Source organism: Stegostoma tigrinum, chromosome 21 (genome assembly GCF_030684315.1).
Source record: "Stegostoma tigrinum isolate sSteTig4 chromosome 21, sSteTig4.hap1, whole genome shotgun sequence".
In the NCBI taxonomy this organism is placed as follows: domain Eukaryota; kingdom Metazoa; phylum Chordata; class Chondrichthyes; order Orectolobiformes; family Stegostomatidae; genus Stegostoma; species Stegostoma tigrinum.
The window spans coordinates 9,851,554-9,875,449 of NC_081374.1; the positions used below are offsets into that span (position 1 = coordinate 9,851,554).

General features: G+C 40.2%; 1 protein-coding gene across 6 annotated transcripts in view; it reads left to right on the plus strand.

The window, feature by feature from the left end:
* Nucleotides 1-23,896, plus strand: part of LOC125462726 (nuclear transcription factor Y subunit alpha-like) — a 68,270-nt gene that overhangs the window by 32,107 nt on the left and 12,267 nt on the right. For 3 of the 6 annotated variants that reach the window (XM_048553006.2, XM_048553001.2, XM_048553002.2), the window contains exons 5-8: nt 1,669-1,762; nt 8,730-8,896; nt 10,468-10,641; nt 11,588-11,680. In XM_048553006.2, the coding sequence (XP_048408963.1) occupies nt 1,669-1,762; nt 8,730-8,896; nt 10,468-10,641; nt 11,588-11,680 (528 nt within the window). Of the gene's footprint in view, nt 1-1,668; nt 1,763-8,729; nt 8,897-10,467; nt 10,642-11,587; nt 11,681-17,549; nt 17,593-23,896 lie in introns of all 6 variants that reach the window. The other 3 variants (XR_007249693.2, XM_048553005.2, XM_048553004.2) reach the window with 2 other exon arrangements.

The following is a 23,896-nucleotide window of genomic DNA, read 5'->3' on the forward strand; positions in this document are numbered from 1 at the left end:
CAAGATTGTAATGGTATGCTGTTGCAATAAATACAAATCTCACTTATATAAAGTGAAAAAAACACTGACTTTAGTCTTTCAAAATTACAGCTGATTACGTGTCTTCCGGAATGCTCTGTGCCTTCTCCAATGAACTTTCTGTCAGGAATGTGTTCTCAAAATTCTTCTGTCAGGAATATTAACTAGTTGTGCTGTAGGTACCTTTTTGTTTTGATTTACACAGTACTTTCTAAAACTTAGACTTTGAAAGTTAGCAATTCTCTCAAGAGCTGTTAACGCTGGCAGATGGCAGTTAATTTTCCTGATCTTTTTTCCAACTGCCCTTTTCCTTTTATATCCTTGATGACATTTCACTTTCTTTATCAAGGTTGGTCCTATATTGTCAAACCATCAGATTTAAATGTAATTAGTTTTTGATCTCTAAGTGCCTGTTCAAAATCAAAACTTTTTGCCTTGATAACAAAACAACACAGCTGCTTAGCCTTCTAACTGTGTACAGCTTTTTGGTACAAATGTCTCAATTTGAGGGCTGTCTGTACACCTGCAATCCCACAAGCTGCTGCCCACAGACATTTTGTTTAAATTTCTAAGCAAGAGAAAGCGCATCATCTTTTAAAGGGACTACATGCTGCTTCGCCCCAAGCCTTTTACAGTCACCAAATTCTAGTGTCCTGTTTCCCAGTCCACAAATACCTCCTCCAACTTCACAATAGAATGAACTGCCAGAGGAAGTGGTACAGTTGCCGCATTTAAAAGAAACTTGGATAGGATGAATAGGAAAGATTTGGAGGGATATGGGCCAAATGTGGGCAGGTGGGACAAGTTTTTAGTCTGGGAGCATGTTTAGTGTGGACTACTTAGACCATACTGTATGACTCCATAGTGTAACCACTTGATTTGTTTCAGAAATCCATATGGATCACTAATGTAGGCCAGACCCAAGAGATGCTAGGACGTGTGGATCTAGACTCGTAACAATGTGGTTATGTCTATTCGTTCATGGGATGTGACCACAGGGCAGTGATGTCCAGATCCAGACAAATAAAAAAATCTATTTGCCTTAGATGGTCAAATAGCAACAACTTATGGTAAAAAATCAGTGAATAGCTCACACAAAGATGGCCTACAACTCTAAATATTAATTACCCTTCTCGATAGTTATCCTCACCAATCTTGAAGCTGACCATATCAGAACCTTGACCTGACCTTGTGGTTAGAAGGAGGAATTCTTTTGGGAAAGTGGAATGCAAAGCCTAAATAGCTGGGAACAAAAATGTTGGTTATAAATATCAATGTTAACCAAATGTTTTCATTAGGACTGAGCCATAAGAAGTTCTTTTAACTCAGCTGCCAACTTCGATCTACTGTCAGTGGCTATCCCACACAGTGACATCTCCTGTATATGTATTTTACTTATCTGTTTGAAAAGTTTAATTGGCCATTAACACCACTGCAGCTACAGTTTGTAAAGTTACCACTTAAAATTAAAACTATTTACTAGAATGGATTTTCTATACTGTCCATAATCATCCTCTTAAGGCTCACTCCATATGGTATATGCTTAGCTGCATTTTATGCAAATTATTACCAATGTATAAATGTCTATGTTAAACTTGGAACAGTGGCATAAAATATTTAATTGTTTCCATAACTGAATATGGCCAACAGCAAATAGTACAAGGACAGCAGGTGGCACAGACTGCAGAGGGGCAGACAATTGTGTACCAACCAGTTAATGCAGACGGCACCATACTCCAGCAAGGTAACCAGCAAAGTTTGTTTGAATTCATTTTGGGATTTTAAAAAAAAACTGTGGATGCTGGAAATCTGAAACAAAAACAGAAATTTCTGGAGAAACACAACGGACCTAACAGAATCTATGGAGAGAAAGCAAAATTAACATTCTGAAGAAGAATCATTTGGACCTGAAGCATTAACTCTCTTTTCTCTTCATGAATGCTGCCAGAACTGATGAGCTTCTCCAGCCATTTCTGTTTTTGTTTGACTTCATGTTTTAATATTGCTCAGAATGTTAACGGCAAATAATGGTGACTTAATTAACTGAACTTCTCTCCCTCACTTTCCTCCTGTCACTATTGAAATTCTGGTGGGTCACTTTGCCATGTTTCTATAGTATAACTTCATTATTTGAATAATATGCATTTTCTTTCTCCTACAAATGTATCGCTAATGTAGTTATATTTTATTTTCTCAAACCTTATGAAAGGGTGAGCATCAATTGAATGCACATACACCGCATATCAGCTCAAAGCTGATGAGGCTGTCAATTGCCTACTCCATGGATTAGTCGTTTAGCCTGTTTTAAAAAATAAATGCAATGTATGACTAGAATGTTGAGAGAGAGAGAGAGAGAGAAGAATATTTGAAGTGGATCTTGTTGAAGTGGACTCAACGGATTAGATATGAGGATGATGTTTCCCCTGTTTAGGGTATCTAGAGCAAGTTGCCAAGTTCTCAGGAAATGATGTAAACCTTTTAGGACTGAGATGAGGAGACATTTCATCATGTGGGGTGGGGAACCCATGGAATTCTCTTCCACATAAGGCTGTGGAAGTCCAGTCACTGAATTTATGTAAGAAATAAACAAATTAAGTTGTCAAGACCATGAGGAGAGCCCCTTGTATGGAAGTATGGGTTTGTAGTGAAAGATTGTCATGAACGTATTGAATGGAAGAACAGGCTGAATAGATTGAATAGCCTACTCCTACTCCCACTTTCGATGTTCTATCGCTCTGTTTTGTGGGAGAGAAAATAAACATTCTAATGAATGAATTGGATAATGTCTGTTATTCACCTAGACAATTAAGGTTGCCACTTCTCCCATGTCTAAAACAAAACAGAGACCAGAGTAAAAAGCATTACAAGCAAGTAGAAATAGTAGATTTTCGATTTTAAAATTACAAATCAAATTTTGGATTTTCAGGAAAAGCAACATTTTCTGGTTGTATGTTTTTGATTAAAGAATCATTTAAAAGGAGGTAACAAAAGAAAATGTAAAAGACACCAAGGATAAAAAGTTAAATCTGATATTTCCCTGCTCCTTTAGGGATCATCTTTGAAAGTGACAATTTAGTGTGTTTATAAGCAGCAAGAAATAAATAAATATTTAAAACTACACATTAGGAAAGCTGGATCTTCATGATCTTTCACAGTTTTCACGTCATATTGATTGAATGTAACAGGTAACACACTTATTTTTCAAATTGCTGTGTTCAGTAAACTATATCTACAGCAGATGCTTAGTCTCACTATATTCGAAAAAAATGGAGGTTTGCTATTACTAGAAATAAAAAATGCAGGCTACGAAAGATCTACTCTAATTTCCATAAAAATTACAACCATACTCGTGCAAGAGCTATCCTTTTTCACCAATACTGTCCACAAACCAATTTGTTACAAAAGCTGGATGTTCATTGAAAACCTGCTGCTGCATCTAACTGCAACAGGCTTCCATCTTGCTGTATCTTATGCTGTAGTATTGCCTGACTACAGGAAATGCAACAAAGTTGTTCAAGATATATGTTCAAACAAAGCCTAAATGAATATAAAATTTCAGACTTTCTGGAGCAACCAGCAGCCCTAGGCACAAAAACAAAAAAAATCTGCTTCATTTTTATTTAAATAGGTGCTATTCAGCCTCTGCTTTTCTGTGCATAGAGGCATCTTGTCATAAATTTTGCAAGTTCTGTATGTTTTGGATGTGAGTTTGCTCGCTGAGCTGGAAGGTTAGTCTTCAGACGTTTCATCACCATTCTAGGTAACATCAGTGAGCCTCTGACGAAGCGCTGGTAGTATGTCCCGCTTTCTGTTTATCTGGTTAGGTTTCCTTGGGTTGGTGATGTCATTTCCTGTTCTTTTTCTCTGGCTCCAAATCAATCTACCATCCCCTATGTGTTTGTTGATGGAGTTCCGGTTGGAATGCCATGCTTCTAGGAATCCTCGTACTTGTCTCTGTTTGGCTTGTCCTAGGATGGATGTGTTGTCCGAATCAAAGTGGTGTCCTTCCTCATCTGTATGTAAGGATACGAGTGATAGTGGGTCATGTCGTTTTGTGGCTAGTTAATGTTCATGTATCCTGGTGGCTAGCTTTCTGCCAGTTTGCCCAATGTAGTGTTTGTCACAGTTCTTGCAAGGTATTTTGTAGATGACGTTCGTTTTGCTTGTGGCCTGTATAGGGTCTTTTAAGTTCATTAGCTGCTGTTTTAGTGTGTTGGTGGGTTTGTGGGCTACCCTGATGCCAAGAGGTGCGAGTAGTCTGGCAGTCATTTCGGAAATGTCTTTGTTGTAGGGGTGAGTGGTTCTGGTTTCTGAGCCCATTTTGTCTGTTTGGGTTTATTGCTGAGGAATCGGCAGACTGTGTTCATAGGGTACCCATTCTTTTTGAATATGCTGTATAGGTGACTTTCCTCTGTTCTGCGTAGTTCCTTTGTGCTGCAGTGTGTGGTGGCTCGTTGGAATAATGTTCTAATGCAGCTTCGTTTGTGGGTGTTGGGATGGTTGCTCCTGTAGTTCAGTATTTGGTCCGTATGTGTTGTTTTTCTGTAGACGCTGGTTTGAAGTTCCCCATTGGCTGTTCGCTCTCCTGTGACATCTAGGAATGGCAGTTTGTTGTTGTTTTCCTCCTCTTTTGTGAATGTTATGCCAGTAAAGGGTATTATTGATGGTCTTGAATGTTTCCTCTAATTTGTTTTGTTTAGTGATGACAAAGGTGTCATCCAAATAGCGGACCCAAAGTTTGGGTTGGATGATTGGCAGAGCTGTTTGTTCCAGTCTCTGCATTACTGCCTCTGCTAAGAACCCTGATATCGGAGATCCCATGGGTCTACCGTTGGTTTGTCTGTAGGTTTTGTTATTGAAAGTGAAGTGGGTGGTGAGGCATAGGTCCACTAGCTTGATGATGTTGTCCTTGCTGATGAGGTTGGTGGTGTCTGGCGCGTGTGTCTTCGGTTTTTCTAATAGTGTAGTCAGTGTTTCTTTGGCCAGGTTGATGTTGATGAATGTGAACAGGGCTGTTACGTCAAAGGAGACCATTATTTCATCCTCTTCTATCTTGGTGTCTTTGGTGTTCAGGAATTCTTGGGTGGAGCGAATGGAGTGGTGGGAGTCTTCTACTAGGTGTTTTAGTCTTTGGTGTAGTTCCTTGGCTAATCTGTAGGTTGGTGTTCCAGGTAGTGACACTATGGGTCTGAGGTGGGCTCCTGGTTTGTGAATTAATGTATGTTTCTAAATCATGTAACCTATTTTCAAATACAAGAATGAGGCCATTCTTGCAATAAGTGTGGCAGAACACAAGGCCTGTGCCCCGCTGCTAGCACAAAACATTGATTCAAGGCTGAGTATTTCCCCCTCAGTAAGAGTCATACAGCACAGAGGTGTTCTTCAGCTTCATATTTACACCGCCTACCTTGCTGCACCAATCCTGTTTTCCAGACTTGCATTTTATGACATCAAGCGCTCATCCATGTATTTTTAAAAGTTAACGTTTCCACCTCTACTGCCTTCTTCAACGTACCCACCTCCCTCTAAATGTAAAGTCTTTACCTCACATCCCCTCTTAGCCTCCTGCCTTTCAACTTAACTCTTTGCCCACTTGTTATGGACCCTTTGATTAAGGGGAGCAGTTGCTTTCTGTGCACTCTGTCAATGCCATTCATATTGTTATGCACCTCTTGTCAGGTTCTCCCCACCTCAGCTTCCTCTGCTCCAAGAAGACATCCCAAGCCTACCTGGCCTGCCTTAATCGCTAAAACACTCCAACTCGGGTCATATCCTGTGAATCTCTTCTCCACCCCCTCCAATGCAATCCCATCCTTCCTATCGTATGCATTCTGTAGCCTTGGTTGAATCAAAGTTTTTGTACAGCTCCAATATAATGCCCCTGCTCTTATAATCTCTGTCTTGACTGATAAAGGCAAGTGTCCCTTATGCTGCCTTAAACAGCCCATTAACTTGTCCTGCTGCATGCAGGCACCTATGAACAGGCATTCATTTGTATCTTCCTGTAATCCAACACCTTCCTTATTAACAACTACCAAGCCAATCTTCGTGTCATCTGCAAGTTAACATCATCATTCTTTCAGAGATAATGGGAACTGCAGATGCTGGAGATTCCAAGATAATAAAATGTGAGGCTGGATGAACACAGCAGGCCAAGCAGCATCTCAGGAGCACAAAAGCTGACGTTTCGGGCCTAGACCCTTCATCAGAGAGGGGGATGGGGGGAGGGAACTGGAATAAATAGGGAGAGAGGGGGAGGCGGACCGAAGATGGAGAGTAAAGAAGATAGGTGGAGAGAGTGTAGGTGGGGAGGTAGGGAGGGGATAGGTCAGTCCAGGGAGGACGGACAGGTCAAGGAGGTGGGATGAGGTTAGTAGGTAGCGGGAGTTGCGGCTTGGGGTGGGAGGAAGGGATGGGTGAGAGGAAGAACCGGTTAGGGAGGCAGAGACAGGTTGGACTGGTTTTGGGATGCAGTGGGTGGGGGGGGAAGAGCTGGGCTGGTTGTGTGGTGCAGTGGGGGGAGGGGACGAACTGGGCTGGTTGAGGGATGCAGTAGGGGAAGGGGAGATTTTGAAACTGGTGAAGTCCACATTGATACCATATGGCTACAGGGTTCCCAGGCGGAATATGAGTTGCTGTTCCTGCAACCTTCGGGTGGCATCATTGTGGCAGTGCAGGAGGCCCATGATGGACATGTCATCGAGAGAATGGGAGGGGGAGTGGAAATGGTTTGCGACTGGGAGGTGCAGTTGTTTTTTGCGAACTGAGCGGAGGTGTTCTGCAAAGCGGTCCCCAAGCCTCCGCTTGGTTTCCCCAATGTAGAGGAAACCGCACCGGGTACAGTGGATGCAGTATACCACATTGGTAGATGTGCAGGTGAACCTCTGCTTGATGTGGAATGTCATCTTGGGGCCTGGGATCATCATTCTTTCCTCTTCTCTCTCCTCCCCATCTGAAGTGGGGGAAGAGAAGAATTGAAGGACAAATCAATGTTATCCTGTGGATCTTGGCTCCAAAACAATGAGGCTTTTTAGGAAAAACAATGAAAGATTTAAAAACTGGAGTGGGAGTATGGGAACATCAGCTTTGTGGTCATAGCCTCCTTGGACCATGCTGCTACATTCATAGTCAGCACCACAAGGTAGAACCAATTTGTTCAGTTTTAACTAAGAGGAGCCACAGCATGTGGGTGTTCTCCAGCTTCCATTAAAGGAAATTCAACATTTTAATTGAAATTTAAAACGTTTAAGCAAGAGATGAAGTGTTAAGCATGACATTTACTGCAGAACATTTACGTGCGAGTTGTGCATTATTCAGAGATGCCACTTTGGTATTGGCTAAATATATCTGAATACTGTGCTGCAGTAAAGCAGCCATGAATCAAGCCAGTACTTGCTTCCTAATAACATATTTTTATAAACATTTGAATTTAGAAAGCAAAAATCACCTCATAACAAATGGGACTATTAATTTTCACTTAATGAATACCTTATATTTTATCATCAGAGTTTACTATGTCTTACCTAAAAGCAAAAAACAAAAAAATTCTGCCCCTTCCCCCAGTAATTCTTTGGTTATTCTGCAGTGCAAGAGGTCTTTTCACAAGTTTCTACTGCACTATTTTTAGCCAACAGTCAGCATGTGTTCAAGGATACATCCCTTGTAATTCGTATTTTTAAAATTTGCTTTTTTCTGGGGGATAAATCTAGTTTGTCAATTACTTCAGTCTTGCAGTGTGACTTAGTTCAGGGGTTTGGTCCTTATGTGAACATAAAATTAAGCCCCAAAAGTGTGATGAACACTCTGTGTCGTAAGTATCTCTAAACTACACAGTTACAAAACACACATGGGACCCAGACATGGAGATCTATGGCATAGAAAGGTGGTTCAGCCATCATATTTTCACCAGGGAAAAACAGCCACCTGTATAAGCTGATTTTCCAGCAATTGGTCGATAGCCTTGTATGCCTTGGCATCACAAGTGCACATTTAAATACATTTTTAAATGTAATGAGTATTTCCTCCTCTACCACCCTTACAAGCAGTGAATGCTAATTCCCTCAACCCTCTGGATGAAAGTTTATTCTCACATCTCTAAACCTTTTACCCATTAGCTTTACAGACTATGCTTCCTGGTCATTTATTCCTACCATCGAAGGGAAAAGTTCATTCCTGTCAACCTTATCTCTGGCTTATCTATACATCTCAATCATGTCCCCCACCCAATCTCCTCTGCTAAAAGGAAACAACCTCAGTCAATGCCAGTCTTTCTTCAAAACTGAGACTCTCTAGCCAAAGCAACATCCTGATACATTTCTTCTGCACGCTCTCCAGTGGTATTCCAGGTCCTGAGGTTTTGCACCATCCCCATATGAAAACATATTAACCAAATATATGAAAATCTGAACTATTAAATTGCAATGAACTCTGCTTTGCGCTACTTTTAGACTACTTCTATCTATAAAAAGTCTAAAAGGTCGTTCTCGTTTGCGTAAAATTTATGATTTTTATGCAATAATTGAAAGATTAGTGTTTTCTTGAAAAGTGAAGGGATTAATCTTGTACCTTTCATTTTTCTTTTTCCCTCTGTTCTCTGGCATCCTCCTGTCAATCATCTTATCTCTATTTTCACTTTACCCTCTTTATTTATCTCTTCTTTTTTTCCTCTCTGTCTTGTCTTATCTTTCTCCTCTTTGTGTTACGTGCTAAAGTTGCAGTCCCTGTTACAGGCATGATCACGATTCCTGCTGCCAGTCTCGCTGGGGCTCAAATTGTCCAGACGGGAGCCAGCACAAGCACCACAAATAGCAGCCAGGGCACTGTAACGGTGACACTGCCTGTTGCTGGAAGCATGGTCAATGCAGGTGGCATGGTGATGGTAAGTCCAGTTTGGAGCAACTTTTGTGAATGAATCACAGTTTAAATATAAATTAGAGATCACCTAAACTGCTTTGATAATGGTATATTGAATTGTAAGATCCAACCTTTGGCCTACTTGACTAGGCAGTGTAGTACGCAAAGTAGTAGTAATACCTGAGATGAAGGCATGAGGGAATCTCAACTTTGTTATGTTCTTACACTGAGGAAGCATGCTGGAACCTGAGTCCCACTATTTCCAGAGTCTTGTCAAAGAATGCTAAGTCCTCAGTTTACCTGTGAGACCTAGTTTATCAGAAAATTCTGTTAATAAATATGAGTCTTTGTTATGAATAAATAGATTCTAACCACAGATAAATAACTATGAACTGTCAACATATAATACTGTTAATCTTCTGAAACACCACTATGTACATGCACATGCACATGCATGAGCAAAAAAAATCGATGATGTTTTGGATGGAGAGGAAAATGTTACTGGGTAAAGAGTTCGAAGGTATAAGTCCTCAGAATTCAATAGAAGGATTCATTTTATTTTCGAAGTCATTTAGTTCTCTGAACTTTTCCCATGGATCCTTTCACTTCATCGCAGGATGCACAGAGCGATTAGTGCACAGATTAAGATATCTGAAATGTTGGGTAAAAGCAACAGCTTACAGCAATTGGTAGGAGAAGACAACTAGCATTCTTTAGCATCCAGTATTTTACTGGAGAGCGTGAACCCCTCCTCTTCCAGAGGTCCAAACACTTGTCACTACATCACTTACACCCACAAACTGTTCAGTGACCCAGAAGGTTGTCACAACCTGTCGCAATTCCACAAACCAATCAACATCTTGTTGTGGAGTTATCTCCTTTTGCAACATGGCCCTCCATTTCAAAGCAATAATGCAAACAAAATCCACAGTGGGTTCCTGCAACTTGCTTTTTAATGTACAGCAATTCCTTGCATGGTCCTTTTATTGTAATTCAGTCCACAATCAAATATAAAATGATGTGGTATTTAAAGCATTTGCTGATTTTATTTCCTTGTAAAGTAGAGCAGGTCAGTTATATATTGTAAGCATCAACACCACATTAGTCTTCTCTGAGCATTTATTTCCTTAACTTCTCCCTATTGTTCCTCAGGACTACAAGTGAATCTGATCACAAGCTACCACTCACACTTGACTAAACAATTTAAGGCATAATCGTGATCAAAACATGATGATAAGGATGATCAATATTTAATATTCCATAATCCCAACAAAACAAGCCATTCTGGAGTGTCTTCCCAGTGACATGGCTGGTTAATACTTTGCTTTGTTAGTATAAGTCTGTAGTTTGCCATTTCGTACTACTGTACTGGAAAGACTCTTGCTATAGCTTTAGATTTGCTGAGGAAATTAGTATTACTGTTAATTTCTTTGTTGCCAAAACTGTGTTGAACAGCAAATTGGAGGTTTTCTAGTTCTTAAATGTACCCTAACTTACTAAACAGTTGAAGCTGTATTATCTCTTTTATAATCTGTTAGGGAGAACAAGTTTCCTTCTTAATTTTTCCATTGGCTCTTTTTATGATTTCTCATACAGATGGTACCAGGCACTAGTACAGTTCCAGCTATGCAACGGATCCCCTTACCTGGTGCAGAGCTACTAGAAGAAGAACCATTGTATGTAAATGCCAAACAATATCACCGAATCTTGAAAAGGCGACAGGCGAGAGCTAAACTAGAGGCAGAAGGTCGGATTCCAAAAGAAAGGAGGGTAAGTGAAATTACATAAAGCAGGCCTCCTGCCTAAGATGAATAGAACTGTCCTATCTTTTTAACTAAAAGATCCTCTCAAGTGGGAAAAATTACATTCCCATTTTTGAATTGGTGTGTTCCTCTAGTAACATTTCAATAACCAGATTTTTGGCATGTGGGAATGGAAAATGGCACATTTGGTCTAGGGTTAATTTTCTTGCATTGTATATTTACATTGTTAATTTGTGTATCAGTGCCACTGGATATAGTCTGTATTTGCTAGAAAAATGTTACCAGCTTTTGATAGTTCCAGTTCCAGTTCCAGTTCCATTTCCATTTCATTTATTAGCCAATGTCAGTTATGCTTGTGAGCAATGAAAATCTGCTCTCCCCTTAAACATCTGAAGATACTGTTTTAATCTCGTATGTTCTAAGCGCTCAAGCAAGAAAATCCAAAGTTAACTCTGCACTGTATCATAGTAGACAGAAAAAAAATTCATTTTTCATTGAGATAAAATCTCAAATAAGCCATTTGCTCCGACTTGTGTATGTTCCACATGACCCTCCCAAACAACATGAACCTCTGTTATTTGGGAGGAGTCCGTTGATCCAGCTATCAAGTAAAGTTTTTATTAAGTTGTGGAAACATATATGTACATAATACATGTAAGTTTTTAATCGATTTAAACAGCATGCTGTGAAAGTAGGGGAAGCAATTAAGGTTACTACTAGGAATGCATTTTACAATCTGCAGAAAAGAGTCTTTGTATGAGTAACATGGTTATCTTTTATGAGGTTGATGCTGTTGCGTTTTTCTCTGCCATGGTATGTGAAGACAGCCTGCACAGCACGTAGTCTGAATTCTCTCTGCTGTTAAAGTAAGCTGCCCTTTTTGAGTTCACATATCTTATTATGATAACAGCTTATTTAATGTTTCAACCATGTACTTTCTTCCTTCTTTACAGAAATATCTCCATGAGTCACGTCACCGCCATGCTATGCAGCGAAAGCGTGGAGAAGGAGGCCGCTTCTTTTCTCCTAAGGAGGGTGATGAGATTGTAAGTTTTGTTTAACTTGATGTAAATGTTATGAAAGAAGGATTATACTGAGCAGCAATGATTATCGAACTTTTAGTGACCCCCTCAAGCAGGATTCAGAAAGTTTCTCTTTACCTATTATATATACATTCAATGCTAGCGATAATACTTAAGATATTTAACCCTTTACTGGATTTGATCGCTTAAGGTAGTGTACATGCTTTGAGACTTGCAGGAATTGCTGCAGCTCCTAAACTGTAAATCAAATTCAATGAGTTTACAAAGCTTTCCAGCTGATGCGGTTATGTGTTTTAAATAGAAGTTCCTTTACTTCATTCTGTACAAATAACCCTACACTGACCAGCATAGAAATAAACTATGTTCATTGATAATGACCTATGATATGTTTTACAGTTCAATTCATTGCTACACGAGAGGACTTGAAGTATTTAGTTGTTTGCAGTGGGACAGTATGGATTGATATAATGAAGGCTACTTGCAACAATCTCAATCTGTGCAGCATTTCACAGGGTGTATTAACATCTGGAGAGTTGTTTCGCTTGTATGTCATCAGTTTTTGACACCCCTTTTTTATAATTAATAGATGCTGGATTAATCAGTAATAGATAATTTCACTAAGTAATCATACTACAATCATTGATCAATGATGTTGCTGTCATCAAATGCTAAAGGCAGCAAGGTTTATTGTAAATGTGTGCAGGCATCAAATTATTCAGCGACATATTCAAAACATCTATTTTACAGAGGAAGTTTAGTTATCAAGACTATGCCAAAAATTACTATATTAAAAAGAATTTATATTGCCCTTGTCACACTTTTTTTTGATTTTCTGTCCCTTGTGGTTATTTCCTAAAAGCGTTGAATGCTGAAGATATTTTGGTGATTGTAGCAATTGCTGGTTTGAAAGCATTGTTAATCCCACCACTAAAGTACTTAATTCACAGTAATTCCTGAATTTCCACAGAATGACTATTTCAGTCAATGTTAATACAGGAAGTTAACTCATATCAGTAGTTGCTTTCAGTATCCCCTACAAGGGCAAAACATAAAGGTCCCATCCAGGCTTGTTTTGTTGAATCAAACCAGTAAATCTACAACAGCATGGTGGATATTTATTCTAGAAGATAGACTGGAACCAAAAAAAAATCATGTCACGTAGAATATATTATTTTGTATAATAGCTGTGTCACTTTAAGGTTCTGCTTGGCTCGTAATCCTGAGACCTAGGGAATGTTCTGGTGACTTGGGTACAAATCCCCCATTGTGGCTGGTGAAATTTGATTTAAATAAAAACATCAAAGTACAAGTCAAAATGCAGTATTGATTGTCACTAGATCACATCTAGTTCACCAATATCCTTTGGGGAAAGAAAGCTGGTCTCGCCTACATGTGACCCCAGACCCACAGCAAAGCAATTTGACCCTTTAACTGCCTCTGAAATGGCCTGGCAAGCCATTCAGATGTATCAACCCCTAAAATGAAATGAAGCTAAATGACCACCTGGCATTAACTAAGGCACCAGAAACAACAATGATAAGCTTAACTTAGTTGAATCTGCAAAGTCCTCTTGGGAGCGAGTGTAGTCATATTTGTGGAATCATACATTTTGTGCAATGTCCCAGATGACACCATCACTATCCCTGGATATGTCCTGACCCACCAGTAGACAGAGCAGCACACTGGTATGTAGTAAAGGAGGAGTTGCCTGGGAGTCATCAGTGTTTACTCTGGATTCGATGAAGTCTCATGGCATGAGGTTAAATGTGGATAAAAAAACTTCCAGTTCTTTATCATGTACCCCTTCTTCCTTCTGTTCACTACACCCCAGACTCAATTAATGAATCAGTATTTCTCCACATTTCTATATTTGATAAGTTTAATGTAATGGTGACAGTGTAGCCATTAACCATAGTCGTAAAAGCCCATCTGCCCTTTATGGAGGGAAAATTGGTGTCCCTATCCCCTCCAGTCTGTGTGAATCCATACCCACAGCAATGCAGAATGTACTCTGGGTGGGGGACTTAGCATAGCATAGAATCCCTACAGTGCTATTTTTGTCTACCAAGTCATCACTGATCCTCCCACAGGCATCCCACTGACTGAGAATAGATATAAGTACCCCAAGATTGGGTATCCATTGGTCTGTCAGAACCATCAGCAGAATTGTACTTGTAATCTGCATCCTCCATGGCATGGTAGACCCCCTGTTTTATCGTTGTCATCAAGGAGATTAATCTTGGATCAATGAAGAGTGCAGAAGAGCAAGCCAGAAGCAAAAACAAGCACTCCTAAAATGAGGTGTCAACTTGGCAGTTTCAAAACCGGCTACTTACATGCCAAACAGCATAATCAGTAAATGATAAATAGTACTAAGCTTTCCACAATCAATGCATCAGAATCGAAATCCTGCCATGTCCAGTTGTGAATAATGGTGGGCATTTAACAACTCAGTAGAGGGGAGACTCCACAAACAGCCCCATCCTCAATTACGGGGAAGCCCAGCATATCAGTGTAAATGATTAGGCTTGCACATATGCAACATTATTCTGCCAAAGGTCCGAAATCGATGATCCATTTCTGCCTTTTCCAGAGACCCCCAGCAGAACAGCTGCTAGCCTTCAGCCAATTTGATTCACCTCATCTGAAATGACAAAGAATTGAATACTGTAAAGGCTCTGAGCCCTGACATCATTCCAGCAACAGTACTGGATATGTACTCCAGTAGTTTTCACTTTCCTAGCCAAGCTGTTCCAGTACAGCCACCACACTGATATCTACCCAACAGTACAGAAAATTGTCCAGTCATGTCCTATACACAAAGCAGGACAAATCCTATCCAACTAATTACTGCCACATCAGTCTATTTTTCATCAGTAAAATGCTGGAAAATGTTATCAACAGTATTATCAAACAGCACTTCATCAGCCCTAACCTGCATGCTAACACTCAACTTCTGTTCCACCAGTATGGCTAAGCTCCTGACCGCATTAGTGCTTGGTTCACACATGGTCGAGTGAGTTCAGTTCTAGAGGTGAGGTGCAAGTGCCCGCCCTTGACAACAAGACTGCTTTTGAAAGAGCGCAACATCAAAGAATCCTGGCAAAACTAGAGTCTATGAGCTTCGGGGTTGGGGGCAGGGAAATCCCTCTGCTGTTGGAGTCATATCTAGTGCAAAGAAAGATGATCGAGGTTGCTGGAGGTCAGTTGTCCTGTGTCCAGGACACACCTGCAAGTGTTCCTCCAGCTAGTGCCCTAGGCCCAACCATCTCTAGCTGCTTTATCAATGATCTTCCCTTCATTGCAAGATCAGAACCAGGGAAGTTCAAAAATTCCACAGTGTTCAGCACCATTTTGTAACTCCTGAATGCAACAAGATTAGGATAGTATCCAAGTTTGGGCTGACAAGTGGCAGGTAACATTTGTACCACCCAAGTATCAGTCAATGATCATCTCCAACGAGAGAGAATCTAACTGTAGTCCCATGACATTCAGTGGCATCTCCATCACTGAATCCTGCACTAACAGTTTCTGTTGACCAGAAACTGGTCTAGACTAGCCGCTTAGGTGCTGCGGCTACAATAGCATTTCAGAAGTTAAGTATGTTTGTCAAGTAACTGGGCTCCCGACACACATCCTGCCCACCATCTACAAGATACAAATCGGGAGTGTGATGGAATACTCCCCACTTACCTGAGTGATTTGCAGCTTTTTTATTCATTCGTGGGATGAGGGCGTCGCTGGCTAGACAGCATTTATTGTCCATCCCTAATTGCCCAGAGGGCAGTTCAGAGTCAACCACGTTGCTGTGGGTTTGCAGTCCACATGTAGGCCAGACCAGGTAAGGATGGCAGTTCCCTTACCTAAGGAACAATAGTGAATTAGATGGGTTTTTCCAGCAATCAACAATGGATTCACAGTCATCACTAGACTCTTAATTCCAGACATTTATTGAGTTCAAATTCCACCATCTGCCATGGCAGGATTCGAACCGGGTCCCCAGAACATTATGTGGGTCTCTGGATTAACAGTCCAGTGATAATACCACTAGGCCATCACCTCTTCGTGTAACTTCAACTATAGCTTCAACAACGGTCAAACTTGACACCATCCATTGCATTACAGCCGCTTGATTGGGCACAACATGAACATTCACTCGCTTCATGACTGATGTCAGTAGCATGAGTGAGTACCATCTACATGGTGCATTGCAGCAATTCGAAGGCTCCTTGGCATATTCCAAACGGACAGCCACTACCATCTATAAGGACGAGGGCAGCAGATACATGGGAACATCACCACTTGCGAGTTTCCCTCCAAGTCACTCCTCATCATGGCCTGGAAATATATTCTACCATTCCTCAGTTTCACTGAGCCAAACTTCTGGAATTTCTTCCCCAACAGCAATGAAAGTCATAGAAATCTGTAGCACAGAAACAGACCTTTTTCAGTTTAACTCATCCATGCCAACCAGATATCCTAAATTCATCTAGTTGCATTTGTCAGCATTTGAGCTATATCTCTCTTAAACCCTTCCTATTCATATATCTATCCAGATGCCTTTTAAATGTTGTATTTGTCCCAGCTCCACCAACTTCCTCTAGCCATTCATTCCATACATGCTTTACCCTTTTGTGTGAAAAAGTTTCACCTTAGATCACATTAAATCTTTCCTACTCACCTTAAATCTATGCCCTCTAGTTTTGGATTCTCCTACCTTGGGAAAAAGATCTTGGCTATTCACCCTCCATGTCCCTCATGATTTTATAAGCCTCTTATAAAGTCACCCCTCAGTCTCTGACAGTCCAGGGAAAATAACCCCAGTCTGTTCAGCCTCTCCCTATACCTCAAACTCTCAAACTTTCTAACCCCAGCAACATCCCTATAAATGTTTTGTGCACCTCTTTAATTTTAACAACATCCTATAGGAGGGAGACCAGAATTGAATGCAGTATTCCAAAGGTGGCCCAATGTCCTGTACAGCTGCAACATGGCATCCCAACTCCTGCACTCGATGCACTGATCAGTAAAGGCACTGTTCCAAATGTCAGCTTCACTACCCTGCCTACCTGTGACTCCACCTTCAAGGAACTTTGAACTGGCATCCCAATGTGTTTGTTTGTCAACACTCTTCAGGATCCTACCATTAAGTGTATAAACCCTGCCCTGATTTGCCTTACCAAAATGCAACATCTCACATTTATCTAAATTAAGCTCCATCTGGCGCTGTTTGGTCTATACAGCTCATATGTGTCTACCTACACCAGGAGACTGCACTGGTTCACAAGGTGATTTGCCACCTTCTCAAGCGTAACTGGAGATGTGCAATGCACACATCCTGTGAAAATTTTTAGAATATACATAAATAGGTATGACCGAGAAATAATTTATTTCAAGGGTTAACAGTTACGTGCAAATGCTGTGCTCTCGCCAAAGTCAGAAAGCTAGTATTTTTCCTAAGTATAACATCTTGTGTATAACTTTCAAGGCATGGACCCAAACAAAGTATCACACAGGTTCTAAAATCAGCTGTAATTATCTGATGGTTTTTGTATATGTTACAATGTTGACGTATAGGAAGAGAATTATCCAGGTCGACTTTGAAAAGTTGTGAAAAGTCAGATTCTGTGGTTCTAGTAGTCAATGTCTTAATATACCAGCTCTGTTCTCCTGACTTGGTCCTTGATTATACAAAGAAAAAAAGTTGCCTGTGCTGTCAACCTGAAATAAAAAACTGACCATACTGGAAATATACAGCAGGTCTGTTGGCATCTGAAGTAAAAATAGGTTAACATTTTGGATAGCATCCCATCGTCAGAATTTGGTTATTTTAAGCAATTAAACTTTTTGATACTTTTTTCTTTTTATAAAGGTCATCTCAGTCAGGCTGTGAAAAGGCGTAAGACAGAGAAAAGGTGAGTAAAACAGCTCATAAATAGAAGGGAGATCAGTGGAAAATTAATAAAACAAAGCGTTCGGAAATTAGTAGAGACTGCCCATGTCCGAAGCCAGAATTTATAATAATGCTCCGTGATTGAGTGGATTAGTGTTAAGGTGCAAAGCGCAAAGTTCAGTGGATAGGAGTGTGTGGCTCCATTTTCTGAAGTGGGATTTGAAACCAGAGCCTTCTGAATCAGAACAAGTCAGGTCATAAACTAAAACATGTAGAGCAGAGCAGTTAATCAGTCTACACTTGGCCTTACTAGTGTAAAGAAGATTGAAAATTTTAATATTTAAAATATGATATGCTAGAGTTTGCAAACCTCAGCTAAACCACTCTCTGCTGTAGGAAGTGTGTTTTGGTAGCAATTCACGTGAAATAAGATTTTTACAGATGCTGCATCATGTAAGCTTGACTCAAAGAGCATTCATAAACATTTATGTTTACCTTGTTACAACCTGGCAAGATCCCAAAGCACTCTACAACAAAGTGCCTTTTGAAGTGTAGTCATTATCATAGTAATAGCATCATAACAACTATTTTACACATAATAAGCTCCCACAAGCAGTAATGTAACAATGACCATGTATTCCTCTCATAATTGGAGGAAATGTTTAAGCTAGTATATCCAGGATAAATCTCTAGTTTCTGTTTTGCGTAGTGTTATGGGTCTGCAGTATCCATTTAAGAGAAAAGTCAGGCCTTGGTTTCAGGTATTATCTAAAAGTCAGCTGCACCAAGCAGCATTCCCTTAGTCACGCACTGTTGGGTCAGCCTGTAGTTTGGAGTTCCATTTTCTGAAGTGGGATTTGAAACCATAGCCTTCTGATTCAGAAATAAGCGTTCTCCCCACTGACCCACAGCATACATTTCAAAATTGAAGTTTCCAGAAAGGAGTTCATTAAACAAGGATGTTACAACTGTATTATAGAAGGAAATCCTACACTCTGTTTACATTGTGATTGGTGGAAAATAATCGAGCAAACATGTCTGTGAGCAGATACGGACACGAGGCCAAGTGAGAGCTTGTCATAGTGGTCAGTGGGCCTGGAAAACGGAAACGAGTGAATTTAGGTTAGTGAGCAACTTAAAGATTACATCAAACGAGTAGGACCTTACCCAAACATGAAAGAAATGTAACAAGAATTAGTGATTTCCCAAAGAAATAAGAATACAACTAATAATGGGAATTCATAGAATAGCTCAGAAGGGGGTCACTTAGCCCATCCCGTTTGTGTCACTGGAATAATGGAAAGTGTTGAATTAACATAAGTCCAAGGGTTGTAGTTGTGATAGAACATGATAGAAATTGTAGAATTGAGCAATTGCTGAAAATCAGGACATGCATTTAATGAATTTGTACAGCTCAGGAGTGAGGCCATGACGCAGTAACAACATAATTGTCGAAGTAATAAGAGCCAGAACAGGACTGAAACAAGCAGTGTTCCACATATACAAAAAGAAACCCATAATTGGGACCGTAGGAACTGCAGTCAGCTTTCCTGCTCCTCTGATGCTGCGTGGCCTGCTGTGTTCATCCAGCTCTACACCTTGTTAACCCATAATTGGGACGGTCTGGCATCCATAATTTGTCACATTATTTTTTAAATCAGTGTGGAAGTAGAAGATAATTTGTTGAGAAAATGCAATGTCTTTGCTAAGGATAACAGGATAATGGTAGATTAAAAACTAGTAAAGGCTATAAGATATAGGAATGGAAGTAAGGCCATTCGGCCCATTGAGTACACTCTGCCATTTAATTATGGCTGAGGGGCATTTCAACTTCACTTGCCCGCACTCTCCCCGTAGCCCTTAATTCCTCATGAGATCAAGAATTTATCAATCTCTGCCTTGAAGACACTTAACGTCTCAGCCTCCACTGTGCTCCATGGCAATGAATTCCACAGGCCCATCACTCTCTGGCTGAAGAAATATGTCCTCATTTCTGTTCTAAATTGACACCCTCTAATTCTAAGGCTGTGCCTACAGGTCCTAGTCTCCCTGCCTAACTGAAACAACTTCCCAGCGTCCACCCTTTCTAAACCATACATTATCTTGTAAGTTTCTATTAGATCTCTCCTCAGCCTTCTAAACTCTTAATAAACACAATCTCAGGATACTCAGCCGTTCATTGTATGTTCAACCTACCATTCCAGGAATCATCCGTGTGAATCTCCGCTGGACACGCTCCAGTGCCACTATGTCCTTCCTGAGGTGTGGGGCCCAAAATTGGACACAGTATTCTAAATGGGGCCTAACTAGAGCTTTATAAAGTCTCAGAAGGACATTGCTGCTTTTATATTCCAACCTTCTTGAGATAAATGACAACATTACATTCACTTTCTTAATCACAGACTCAACCTGCAAGTTGGCCTTTTAGCGAATCCTGGACTAGCACTCCCAGATCCCTTTGTACTTCGGTTTTATGAATTTTCTCACCATTTAGAAAATAGTCCATGCCTGTATTCTTTTTCCCAAAATGCAAGACCTGGCATTTGCTCACATTGAATTTCATCAGCCATTTCCTGGAGCATTCTCCTATACTGTATAAATCTTTCTGCAGCCTTCCCACCACCTCAGTACTACCTGCCTGTCCACCTAACTTCGTATCATCAGCAAACTTCGCCAGAATGCCCCTAGTCCTTTCATCCAGATCATTATTCTATGAAGTGAACAGCTGCGGCCCCAACAATGAACCCTGCGGGACACCACTTGTCACCGGTTGCCATTCCGAAAAAGAGCCTTTTACCCCAACACTCTACCCTCTTTCAGACAGCTAATCCTCAATCCATGCCAGTGGCTCACCTCGAACACCGTGGGCCCTCGCCTTACTCAGCAGCCTCCTGTGAGGCACCTTATCAAAGGCCTTTTGAAAGTCGAGATAGATAACATCCACTGGGTTTCCCTGGTCTAACCTACTTGTTACCTCTTTAGAGAATTCTAATAGGTTTGTCAGGTGTGACCTCCCCTTACTAAATCCATGCAGACATGTTCTAATCCGACCCTGCACTTCCAAGAATTTAGAAATCTCACCCTTAACAATGGATTGTAGAATTTTACCAACAACCAAGGTTTGGCTAATCAGCCTATAATTTTCCATCTTTTGCCTTGATCCTTTCTTAAACAAGGGGGTTACAACAGCGATTTTCCAATCATCTGTGACTTTTGAAAGATCACAACCAATGCCTCCGCTATTTCCTCAGCCACCTCCCTCAGAACTCCAGGATGTAGCCCATCGGGGCCAGGAGATTTATCAATTTTTAGACCTTTTTAGCTTTTCTAGCACTTTCTCTTTTGTGATGCCTACCATACTCAACTCTGCCCCCTGACTCTCCTTAATTGTTAGGATACTACTCATGTCTTCCACTGTGAAGACTGACGCAAAGTTGAGATATCATTTGAGGAAGAAGTTAGTGGTAAGAAATGGGCCCTGTGTGGGATGGACTGTTAAAGGCACTAGATATCAATTATTTATAGTTAGGCCAGAAAATGCAACTTTTTCAAAATTAGTAAGGATGTCGTCAAATGATTGACCCAGAAGGAAGCTGTTCAACCTGATATGTCAATGCAAGCTTGCTTGCAAGAGCATCTAGTTCAACTCTCTGCCTTTTTCCCCCCCCCCCCCATAACCCTGTCAATTTTTTCTCATCAGTTAATTTTCTATTTAGAAGGCATGATTTAATCTGTGTCCACCACCCTAGGCAGTGTAAATTACGAGAGAATAAGAGATATCTTAGCGGAGATACTTAAAGTTATGGAAGATTCTGATGGGGACAATTTGTTTCCAGTGATAGCCAAAGAACACAAGTGTAAGATATTTGGCAAAGAACTCAAACAGAAATAATAGAAACTTTATTGGAGTGCTTTTTATGATGTGGAATATAAAGTGCACAATGGTAGGGATGCAGTAGTTACTTTCAAATGGGAATTAGACATGTATTCAAATAATTGAAGGACTGTGAGAGCAGACTAGAGTATTGGAGTAACTTTTTTAAATGAAGGTGCATTGAATGTTAGCTTCCTATTATATGACATTTAGAAAAGAGGATAGAGGTTTGATGGGACAGCAGAAAATTTGAAAGAAATTATTCTGGCAATGTTTCCTGTTTGTGAAAATTGGGGCAAAAGGTTTAAAAAAAAAAAAAGTGGCAGTCTGGATTAGGACGCAGAAATTGGCGTAACATTGGGGAGAATATCCAGATGAAATCATTTACTGCCTGGGAAATAATGATATGGTGTTCCATAATAACAGTAGGCTGCAGGTGAAGTTGGGAAGAGGAATCGGATCATTGCAATTAAGTCAAAGGCAGGTTAATGCTCCAGTATCTTTCACAGATTCTAAAAAAGAAAATGGTCTTTATTTTGGTGATGAATATTTAAGTAAGTTTTTACTTTGCTGAATTAAGGTTGTAAGGGTACTTTATTCCAAATGTATTTCTTGGCTTTATTCTTGTGAAATTAGATCAGGTGACGTGATGTATAAAATCCAGCTCTGATATGTAGCAGTAGTGTACTGTGAAGCTGGTTCGTGGAACTTTTTCAGTGACTATATTTATTTATCTAGCATTTTTTAAATTAAATTTATGGTTTGATGTTAGATTCAATTCTTATTGTCACACTATAATCACTGGCTGCTACGAATGAAAACTTTGTGATTGTTCTGATTTCATATAAAACGCATGCCACCATAGCAGTGGTGCAACATCAGTATAGAACTTTAGTTTCTTTTATTTCTTTTATCAATTAAAATTCCAATTTTCTTCAAAGTAATTGGGCATAAGTTCAGTATACTTTTACTTGGTATCAATATGCATTTAGCTTTGGCTCCCACAAGTCAAGTGTTGATCAGGCACAGTAATTGACTAATATTTCATTTGCATGTTTTGGAGGAAGTAAATTTAATTATGTTAAAATTTAGTTTAGTGTCCAGCAGATTGAAGATATGAGAATCCTACATGAACCTGCACACGTATTGACATATGTAATAAGTACAGAATGGAATGGAGAAACTCAGTGAATTCACTGAGTGTTTCTATAGACCTTTTTAAAAGAAAATCTTTAACTAAATGAGTATAAGTCCTATCAAAGGTGATTCTGAGGAGTTAGTAATGGAAAATAAGGAGATGACAGAAGTATTGAATAGGTATTTTGTATTGGTCTTCACTTTAGAGATTACAACTTCCCAGCAATAGCTGTACATCATAAAAAGGGGAGGATCTTAAAATTACAGTCATCAGGGAAATGTTTATGAGCAAATTGCTGAGATTAGGAAAGTCTCCCAATCTTTTATCCTAGAATCTTAAAAGAATTGGCTTTTGAGTTAATTGATGCATTGGTTTTCATTTCTAAAAATTCCATAGATTCAGGCTAGGTTCCTTTTGATTGAAAATAGTGAATGCAGCTTGAAGAACGCAAAAGAACAATACAGTGCAGGAACAGGCCCTTTGCCCCTCCAAGACTGCTCCGCCACATTTTGCCCTTCCATTCTAAATTGTCTTCACTTACAGGATCCGTATTCCTCTATATCCTTCCTATTCGTGTATTCGTCCAGGTGCACCTTGAATGCTGCTATTGTCTGCTTCTACTGCTGCCTCTGGTAACACGTTTCAGGTACTCAATACCCTTTATATGGAAAAACTTGCTTCACACATCTCTTTTAAACTTCCCCTCTCACACCTTGAACCTGTGTCCCTTAGTAATTGACCCCTCCACCCTGGGGAGAAAACCTCATACTTTCCACTCTACCCATGCCGTTCATAATCTTATACTTGTCTAATAGGTTGCTCCTCAACCTCCTAGATTCCAGTGAAAACAAACCCAGTCCATCCAACATTTCTTCATTGCTAAAATCCACCATACCTGGCAACGTCTTGGTAAATGTTTTCTGTACCTTTCCAAAGCATCCATATCCTTCTGGTAGTGTGGTGACCAGAAGTGAACACAATATTACATGTGTGGCCTAACTAAAGTTCTATAAAGCTGCAGCATAACTTGTCTAGAGATAACAAAGTGTGGAGCTTGATGAACACAGCAGGCCAAGCAGCATCTTAGGAGCACAAAAGCTGACGTTTTGGGCCTAGACCCTTCATCAGAAAAGGGGGATGGGGAGAGGATTCTGAAATAAATAGGGAGAGAGGGGGAGGCGGACTGAAGATGGATTGGGGAGAAGGTAGGTGGAGAGGAAAGTATAGGTGGGGAGGTAGGGAGGGGATAGGTCAGCCCGGGGAGGATGGACAGGCCAAGGGGGCAGGATGAGGTTAGTAGGTAGGAAATGGAGG